This window comes from Diadema antillarum, unplaced genomic scaffold (genome assembly GCF_040938485.1).
Source record: "Diadema antillarum isolate AM-2024a unplaced genomic scaffold, OU_Dant_1.0 seq00000400_RagTag, whole genome shotgun sequence".
In the NCBI taxonomy this organism is placed as follows: Eukaryota; Metazoa; Echinodermata; class Echinoidea; order Diadematoida; family Diadematidae; genus Diadema; species Diadema antillarum.
Window position 1 is genome coordinate 1,063,072 of NW_027271391.1, and position 10,508 is coordinate 1,073,579.

The 10,508-nt window shown below is 40.8% G+C and overlaps 1 protein-coding gene across 1 annotated transcript in view; it reads right to left on the bottom strand.

Moving 5' to 3' along the window:
- The window catches only part of LOC139732130 (GRAM domain-containing protein 4-like), a 32,058-nt gene extending 23,055 nt beyond the window's left edge, over positions 1–9,003 (bottom strand). Inside the window, exons 1-4 of the mRNA XM_071643003.1 lie at positions 8,935–9,003; positions 8,057–8,709; positions 4,359–4,590; positions 3,073–3,202 (exon numbers count right to left, since the gene is read on the bottom strand). Coding sequence (XP_071499104.1) covers positions 3,073–3,202; positions 4,359–4,590; positions 8,057–8,709; positions 8,935–8,980 — 1,061 coding nt within the window. The 5' untranslated portion in view covers positions 8,981–9,003. The remainder of the gene's footprint in view (positions 1–3,072; positions 3,203–4,358; positions 4,591–8,056; positions 8,710–8,934) is intronic.
- Positions 9,004–10,508: the final 1,505 nt, after the last annotated feature.

A 10,508-nucleotide genomic window follows, 5' to 3' on the forward strand; every position in this document is an offset into this window, starting at 1 on the left:
ACACCAAACTGAAATGAAGTGTGATTTGTTTGGGGGCAGAGCCGAAGATGATTACACTTCTACCAGTAATCCTGGGATAGGTTTGCAGCCTAACTGGTCTGATCTGCTCCTTACCAAAGTGTACATACAGCTGTATACACAGATTGGCAAAATTGAGCTCATAATTATGGCACAATATGTTTGACATTATTTTGACAGATGTGATCATTACAATAGATTGGTCATTAGGTACCTAGCAAACAGAACAGGAATCATCATTTAACGATCATTATTGCTCCCTGCTTTATGTACGTATTCCAAAGCGTGTGGCAGTAAATTGTCTTCCAATATTAATGAAGCATTCAAGTGATACAGTCATGCAATACAGTCAATCATCATTATTTTGCATACAATATTCAGGAGACTGCTCCTGCTCCACAAAATAGGCAATGCAGCGAGTGTGTGATGAAGGTGAATATACAAGTACAGCTGTATACCACGGAAAGGCAATTCAGCACTATGTATAGTGTGAACGAACTTGGAAACAAGCCATCAAAGCATATCTACAAAAATGTGTTATGTGAATAGGAACATTCTCTCATTTTAGCAGTGGCAGATCCAGAGGGGGGCACACCGGGCTCGCGCACCCTCTTATTTTTTGCTACATGTAAAACTAAAGAAATGAAAAGAAAAAAATGGAGGGGGGCGCATGTGCCCCCCTTTAATTTTGCAAAGAAGCCTCCCCTTTACGGAATTCCTGGATCCACCCCTGGTTTAGTGTTGGGTTTGAATCATCCTGCAAATCCACATTGCTCACTCTTCATGATACACTGTACTTATACATCAAGCAATGTACATGTACATTTAAAGACACTCAGTCGTGGCGAGTGGCTTGTGCGGCACGGAGACGAACGCAACACGCTGCCTCCCCCATTCTGTATCAAATGTAGTGACCCCCGAATGAGAATAGCGCTGGCTCAATGGGTCAGCGAAAATACGGTAGGCTACAAGATGGCTGTCCCAGCGAGCCACGAGAGCTTCCGAATGGACGCACACTCTCAGTGCGCATGCGCATGAAGAGAGGCCAAAAGAGCCACGCGTCTTCTGGCCTCTCTCCTCCAATCACCGCAGCTCGCGGTGACAATATTTGTGTATGATGCGTAACACACACGCACATACACACACACACACACACACACACACACGCCGCAGCGTCTTCTGGCCTCTCTCCTCCAATCACCGCAGCTCGCGGTGACAATGTTTGTGTATGATGCGTACACACACACGCACACACACATACACACTTGTCTCAGTGGTAGCATTGTCCCACACGTTTATGGATATAGCACCGATCTGGCATTGCGCAATTGCACGCACAAACTTCGGTCGTTCGGAGTTTACGTACCATTAGGGATGGCGATCGGCTGCCTTTAAAGCTTCTCGGCATTTCTCTAAGTTCAGTTTCTAACCCAGTGGCACAACATTTGCTCCTGTCTCATTTTCTCCAAGGACTTGGGTCCCGGGTTAGGGTTGTGATACTCTAGTAGGGTTTTATGTTTAGTTTGATGTGAGGATTAGGGTTTAGGTTAGGGTTATGTTTGGGAGTAGAATCTATGTTTGCTTGCTCAGCATGCAGATATTTCATGGAAGCAGTTGACGCAGAAGCAACTGTCATGGTTTAGAACCCATTGAGGACGAGCTAATACTGCAATACAATGTATGTCATATTTTCCATTGACACCTGCCACAGTATATATGAGACTAGTCTGCCATGGGTTAATGATATGAAGATGGCCGACTATGAATTGTTTAGATGAAAGTAAATTATGCACATCATCACGAGACACGTCAGTTTGTATTAACATACAGGCTCTTGCATTGATATGGACAATGATACGCTGAAGTTAAAACTCATTTATCATCACTTGAGACTTGGTTCTGACGCCCTGCAAACCGTTACAGTATGCTGTTACATGTATGGTTAAAGGGACTGTACAGTACTGGTTGAAGTGGGGATTCATGTTTTGAACATTCCTAAGTGAGGTAATGAAAAGCCTCCTATGAAATATGAAAGAGCATGTAATCTTAAGAAGGATTCAACGTTTATTTGATGAAAATTGGTTTTCAAATGGCTGAGAGATCCAAAAAAGTGCTAATAATAAAAGGCGACATGCCACAACTTTATTAGGATCTCGTCGTTTCACCTTGTTCTTGGATAGCCATTTCAAAACCGATTTTCATTGAATAAACTTTTGATACCCCTTAGAACTGCATGCTCTTTGACATCTTATAGAGTGGTTTCTGAATATCTCGCATAACGTTAAAAGCTAAATCCTCACCTCGACCAGAACTGCACACACCCTTTAAACTTCTTGGTGTTTTCACTTTCTACAAATCTTGTGAGTCAAGTGATATTCACGAGAATTAATATCTCTCACAGATACTTCCTCGCATCATAATGGTAATGATGATGATGATGATAATGATGATGATGATGATGAAGAACAGCATTTATGTAGTGCCATTCATCTGTAACACATTCAAAGATGACAAACGCATAATGCAAATATGTTGCACATTAGTTGGAATATTGCTAAATATTAATTCTTTGTTCTGATTCTATCAATATGGTTCTTGAACACAAATTCAAATAAGTCTCACAAAATTGTCTCACAAATCCTAATCCACACAATATATGGCGTATACAGTACAAGTGTATGTACAGATGTCATGTGAAAGTGTGCAAAATAAACTTTGTGAATCAATATTTGTGCAGGATGAATGTTTAATGTAAAGAGGGCTGACTCTAGAACCATACATACAGTACATTATGTGGAGCATATGGCATAGGGCATGTGGCCTGTGGCATACGGAACATTTGCATATATCTTTATATTACATGTATAACACCATCTGTCTATGACAGTTTTATTACCATTACAATACTTACCATCACTGTAGGCAATCAGGCATAAATATCAATGTCCTCACAATCAATCTGCAATGACTGAAACTTCTAGTAATTGAGAACCCTTTTAAATAATAGTTTGGCTATTTAACGAGTAATAAGTGAGCAGAGGTGTGCATTCTCACCTGTTATTCTTGTAGCGGTCTTCAAGGGTGCGGCATCTCTGGTTGAGCAGTTCGTTCCTTTCCCTCTCGTCCTCAAGCTTCCGAAGCAGCGGGATGATGTCGCTGTTCTCGTACCGCTGCAATTTCTGAGCTGTACACAAGAAGAGAGCTTGCTATATAGTTAGGACTGTGTGCACATTAGGCAAACAAAGGACTCATTCACTACAGAATGCAGAGAATAGCTACACTTCAGGACTAACGAAACAACTCGTGATATTAAGTGGCAAGAGGTTGTGTGTCATCATTTGTCACATTAAGTGTTGACAACACTTCCATGATTACTTGTACATGGAGCACTTGGAATAATGCATTGAGCTCTACATAAGAAGGGGCAGTCAGATATAGCAAAAATATAATATGCAACGAATTAAAATCTTCTTGTTAGAACTTGCATTTAGGGAGTGTATAGTCTTTGTTGAGACCTAACTTCAGGTTTCTGATATTTTTTGGTAAGATAGTGAGAAATCTCTCATGAAATATGAAAGAGCATGTACTTCAAAGAGGGATTCAACATTTACTGTATGTGATGAATTGGTTTTGAAATGGCTGACATATCCAAAACAGAGCAATCATAATAAAAGAGGGGACTCACCTTTTATTAGGATCGCTTTGTTAAACTTTCTTTTTGGATGTCTCAGTCATTCCAAAACCCAGTTTCCTCTAATAAAGATTGAATTCCTTTTAGAATGGTACAAGTTAACTTGTATGCTCTGTATTATTTCATAAGTGGTTTCTTGATATCTTGCAAAAAGTTAAACAGTCAATCCTCATCTCCACTTAAACTATACCACTGCATTCCTTTAAACATGCAACAACAATAAAAAAAAGAAAAGAAAACTGCACAAGAATTGCATTTTGACTATGTTCTATATGTCAGTGTTCTGATAAGTTTAAGTGTAGTTCTCTGGCTGTTACTAGAGCACTAATTGTTCATTGGCCTGAGGGTGACCTAATTTGTGATTCTTTGTGATCCTTTGTGATCCTGCATAATTAATGTACAAACATACTGTGCCTCGAGATTAGATTAGTGTTTTGCTATGTTTCATTTTGCACAAAACCCCCAAACAACTAATGGTGGAGTTTGGACTGTGGTGGAAAGCTTACATGTATGGCAAAATCACAAATTTTCCCATTCACATGTAATGGTTATAACATACCGAACACAGTCAAAAACACTGGATGTTCAGACCATTGTCAACAAAATGTTTGTCCTAAATGCAGGAATTCGCAACAATTTGAGGCCTTACCCAGCGTCTGGTTTTCGATCATGATGTCGACCAGCTGCTCCTGAAGGTTCTCCAGCTGCATCTCGTAGACCTTCTTCTGGTCGCCATTCCAACTGGACCTGGAGGCCACTTGGGATGCATCGCTCATCTCGGAGAAGGCATCGTCAGAGGGCGGCTCCCTTTGAGCGGCCCCACCCTGGTGGGAGGATGGGTCCTGTGGGGCAGGATCCTCAAGACTCGACTTTGATTTTTTCTACAATACACAATGACATGTTGCAACAACAACAATAACAACAACAAAATCACTATTAAATCCATAATTTATAAACATAAACAGTGCTTGCACAATGATTGGGAACTACTTAAGGCCGTGTCACACCACTACGCGGGCTTATGGCGAGGAGGTAGTTTCCAGCACGTAGAAGATTTTCAGCGGGCGAACAAGAATGTTTGCATTTTCATTCATGCCTTGTCCTACCGTACGGGGGAACTTCTGCGGCTTGACTTGCGGGGAAACAAATTTACTCCCCAGAGCTCTCCGCAGTTGGTCCGCACCTGACAATATCTAGCGCGTAGTTGCCCGGAGGTGCTCACGCAAGTCCGATTTAACCGCAGCCAAGTTTTGAGCATGACCAAAACTTTTTCCGGGTGAGTCGCGGGAATGCCCGTAGAGGTCCACGCAGAACGCCAGTAGGAGACCCTTAGCAGCAGTACTTCCCAGGCAATTCCCACGCAGGTACTTCGCAGTTCCGTACGCAGCCAAGATAATGAAATTCTGTGGGATTTCAGCCATTCCATTACAGGAATTCCTTCACTGAGTTGTCAGCCCCCACGCGACTGGTACAAAGGTCACACAGTATACTCGCAAGTATAACGCATCCAGCAAGTAAGACACATGTGCTGACTCGCTCAAATCCTTTTCTGCCCTCAGGAATGTCCGGTATGCTAGAAAATCCCTACACGTAACAAGCCCGAGTAGCTTGCCCGGAAAGGTGTGACAGGGCCTAAACGCAGTTGCGGGTAAAAAAAATATGCGTGCGCACCTCTGGGCAACTACTTTTGAGATACATGCTAGGTACTGTCATATGCGGATCATCTACGGGGACCTCCGGGTAGTCAAAATTGATCTTTGCAAGTCGCACGCAAGGCTGGTGTGACACGGCCTTTAGGCAGGAAACACCACTTTAAAGGAAACCAGGACCCAAAATGAATGTGGATTGAATGAAAGCAGCAATGTAATTAGAATACATCAGTCAAAGCTTGAGGAAAATCGGGCAATTGATTCACGACCCGAAGAGTCATGAATTTTTAAAGTTTTGGTGCCGTCATTGCTGGATAAGCTGGATATTCAAGGAGACTACTACACTTCATGACATCACTATAGACAACAATATAAACTAGAAATGTCGCTACAGCGACTGGTTATACCCCCGCCAAACAACATTTCATAAGCTTTGGTCAAAACAACATTTCATAAGCTTTGGTCAAAAAACTGAGGAAGTAGTTAAATCCGCAAGATCTTTCCTTGATCTTCTGCCATTAATATGCCATTACCATGGCAACATACTTTCGGGTACTGTCGAAAAATGCGTCTTGCACATCTACAACCAAAGGCACACATCTGTACCAAGTTTCATGGAAATTGGGCAAAAACTGAGGAAGTAGTTTGCAACACAAAATTTTCCATCATTTTGGCTCATAATATGTGAGCTGTTACCATGGCAACATACTTTTTGTCACTGTCAAGAAATGTGTCATGCTGACCTATATCCTAAGACAAACATTCAATATGAATTCCATGAGAATTGGAAGAACACTGATGAAGCAGTTTTGCCATGAAGCATTTTGCCCTATATTTTACCAATAACATGCCGTTACCATGGCAACGCACTTTTTGCCACTGCGGAAATATGTGTCTTGCACATTAACATATTCAGATGAACATCTGTACCTAATTTCATAAAAATTGATCAAAAACTGTGGGAGGAGTTCGCGACGCAAGATTTGTACCCATTTTTGCCCATAATATGCCGTTACCATGGCAACGTACTTTTGGGTACTGTCAAAAAATACGTCTTGCACATCTACAACCCAAGGCACACATCTGTGCCAAGTTTTATGGGAATCGGTTGAAAATTGAGGAAGTAGTTCGCGACGCAAGATTTGCAACGGACCGACCGCCCGACCGACCGCCCGACCGACCGCCCGACTGACCGTCCGCTGATTCCTATATACCCCCTTCAAACTTCGTTTGGCGGGGGTATAACAAATTCAACATATTTTCACTTTTCTACTACTTCTAGCATAGTGAAAAGGCACGTGACTTGCCTCTTTCAGAAAGCAGGGGGAGTAATACCCTTGACATTTTTATGTCAGCAAGAAATTGATGGAATACTACGGTACGTACTTTTCATGAAAATTGATGTCATCAGCTTCATAACATTTTGTAAATATTTTTTTAAATTATTATTATCATTTTTTTTTTTTTTTTTTTTGGGGGGGGGTTAACATACGGACATAGACTACGAAGACAAGCTACCCATACCTAGCTGTAGAATTTTGAGCAGCATGATTGTACCAGGTACACAATTGCTGTACCACATTTACAATGAATTATCCCTTTCTCTGCCATAGATCTTCACAGTGTGCATCGATACAGACATGTCATACATCTACATGACATAACAATGGGTCATTAGAGTCACAATTGAATGTACTTGATAGTTTCGAGGTATAAGGAAAATAAACATTGCTGTGCTCATTGCTTTTCAAAAAGTCATAGGCATTTAGCAGAAGTAATTTGTTATCTTCGGTTTTCACATGACTTTAAGTGTGGCAATATCCTTGAGGATCCATATACTATTATTAAAAGTATCGTGTCATTTGTATTCGATATAAAAGGTTCAAACATCTTGCTGAGAAAGGATTACTTTGCAGTCCATTTATAATAATGTACATTAGGTACCTAGTGCCAGTATGTACATAAGGGTATAATTCATATTGAATTCATGTTTTAGCAAGCATGACAACTTTGTAATGCTTAGTCTGAAAATTGGTGGACATCATAAAACGATATTTGAAAAACTTAACCACTTGAAGACTAGTCATAAGTATACTCAACAAGTGTCTACAGGAAATGTGTGTTATAGCAAAATCAGCTCATCCTCAACGGGTTAAAGGGAATCACCTAGTCTCAATGATTTGATTTGACTGCATTGCCTATTGTATAAGTATGAAAATGTTATTTGTAATACTTACTTTACAAATATTTTCATGGGCAAATTATAAATCATTCACCTTTGCAGAATGAAATGTGTTTGCAAATACAAGTGTATTACAGCTGGGATGTTATCATTTCGTTGCATGTTGTGTTGTTTTGTTTTGTTTTTTGTTATGCTGTTTGAGGTATCACAGAGGACATAGAAATTGCTAAAGAGGAAAGTCTCCTGATGGGAATCAATGAAGAGATTTGTTTCTTCAGGCAATTATTTGTCAGTTAAGATAGTGATTGAGGTCTGTTACACTTCAAATAGACTAAAAGATGATAAATGATGCCAAAAGTTCTAAATACCGGTAGGTAAAATTCAGTAAGTAGCTTAGTAAATATATCATTTATGTGTCATCATATCCTGTAACCAAATGCTTTTTTCCCCAATATTTTCCTTTACATTTATAACTTTTTCACCATTTCTCAAGTGTCACCTATGGTCTGTATCTACCTGAGATCCTGTGCACATGGCATCTTCCACTGATATACTCGTCACATCGGGCTCACAGGTCGGCATGGAGGTGCTCTCCACCGTGATGTTGGCCCACTCCTCGCGCCCCTCGTGGCTGACGCCGATCTGGGCGGCCGCTTTGTTCTCATGGCCGAATCTGTTCCTGAGCATCGACAGTTGTGGCTTCAGAGGCATCTTTGGTTCTCTTACTCTACTCCTTATGCGATGTGCATTCGTCCTGTGATGTTTGCGAGATGGAAAGGAAGCATCACCTTCCTCCTCGGCCGTGGTTCCAGAAATTCCTTCGCTCGTTGAGTCGCTGACGATGCTCCCGCCCACGCTGCTCTGATCGTCCGATTGCGCTTCGGGGTCCAAACTGCAATCATTTGAATCCGCGTTGGGGCGGCTGGAGTGCTGGACTATATCAGCTACGAACTGGTCTAAAGCCTGCTTCAAAATTTCGGACTGGGCCTCTCGCCCCGGCCAAGGGTCACGTCTGGACTCAGAAGCAAGGTCCCTGTCCCCTGTTAATCCATTGCGTAGGGACTTCTGACTTGCACTGGTTGCGAGTTCTCCTGTAGATGGATCTCCTCTCCCAAAATGGTCCTTTGAGAACACTTTCTGCTTCCACCTGCCCAGAAAGTCACCCAGTCCTAGACGGGTGAGGATCAAAATACACATGATGATTACAGAACGGCACTGCTTATACTATCATTTAATATTCTTCATTACAAAGAACATAGCACAATTCAATATGTATCCTTCTAATCTAAACATGGAATGCATGTGAAATGCACGGTTACTGCCTGTCTACAGGTTTTGATCCTGTGAGATTGTCAACGACGGATGGAGGTCTACGGAAAGGATTAATCATTTACCATATGGCAGGCAACAAGCTTTCACAGCCATACTAATCCCTGACATGTGTTCCAAACAAACATTGTTGGGAAATAAGGTAGCAAAACACTACATTGCTACATGTAGCTCTGTCACACAGGCTGAAACATGCTACCGGTCAAATTCATCCACCAAAAGATAAGAATACATTCATAAACACAATATACACTGCAGTGTGGATATGAAAGCTAATGCCTTAGCGAAGAACTTTTTCATCTACAACTATGGTCAGTTTACATTGCTCGAGATGCTTATTTGGTCAACACTTATTCCTTTCATTCTTTTCACTCTAAAGAATAAACCAACTTTAGAGTGGGTCCTACTCATAAAGTCCAAAGTCTGATGCATCAGGTGTTTCACTTATATCAACTGGTTAGTGGTTTTTTCTAGGGTCTTTTGAGCTCTTATCCATATATGTGTGTGTGTGCGTGTGCGTTTCTCCCTTTTAGTATAGCAGTATATTTCATTTTATTTGTGTGTGTGCGTTTCCACCTGTTGGTGTCTGTATCAGAGTGTGTTTGTTGGTTTGTGAATTATATTTATTGTAAATATGCATTTAAAAGACAACAAAGAAATGGCATTGGTAAAAGATATATAAAATTTACAATTTTATAACTGGTCACTTCTCAGTAGAGTTTTCTTTATGCACACACCACTTCACAATTCTTGTGTCAAATGATCTGTTTCTTGTGAAAAGTAATAATCATTCCAGCAGTAGCAACTCACTCCCAAGGAGATTCAGAAATTTCAAAAGAAACGACTACACAGTAGGTTCCTGTGAGCAATGGTTAAATTCTTAGCATATTTGTGTTTCACAGTATGGTATGCAGCTGTATATATAATGCATAATGTTTCACAGTTCCAGAACGGAAGCACCCTTTCTCATTTAAGCAGGAAAGAGGATTAGAAATGGAATTACAATGTAGGTATGGTTCCACACTAGTGAGTCAGAAAGCCAACAGATTTAAACACATGGTTTAATACAATGACATGAGTTTACACATATTAGCCTACTTTGATTTTCCTGTGGCAAGCACTACAGTTGCATAAAATATGTATTACACAACTAGAAGAGATTGTATAACCACAAAATGACGTATTCCAGTTTATATACAATTGTACTACTCTTGCTATTATGCTACAGAATTTTAGACAGAAAACCACACAAACCAATTGTGACCATACACAAACATTGAAAATTCTAACAAGTTGAGTACATACAACTAAATATGTAACATAATTTCAAGAATTAATTCTGCAAGTAATCGAACAGAAATAAATACAAGAGACGGGGGAAGGGGGGAGGGGTATTGCTTACCTGTTCACACAGTCCTGCAGAAGAACATAGCAAACTGGGTACAGGGACCTTTTATACTTCAGATTCTATCAACCTAGTGAGAATGACTGCAAATTTTGGTGAACAATTTGACCATGTGTGTTCAAGTTGGGCCCTAATTTGCAACCCCCCCCCCCTTCCCAGAGTCTCAAGGGGGGGGGGGGGGGCATCCCCTAATCTGCCATGAATGAACTTTACTCTACAGTCACCAATCTACTT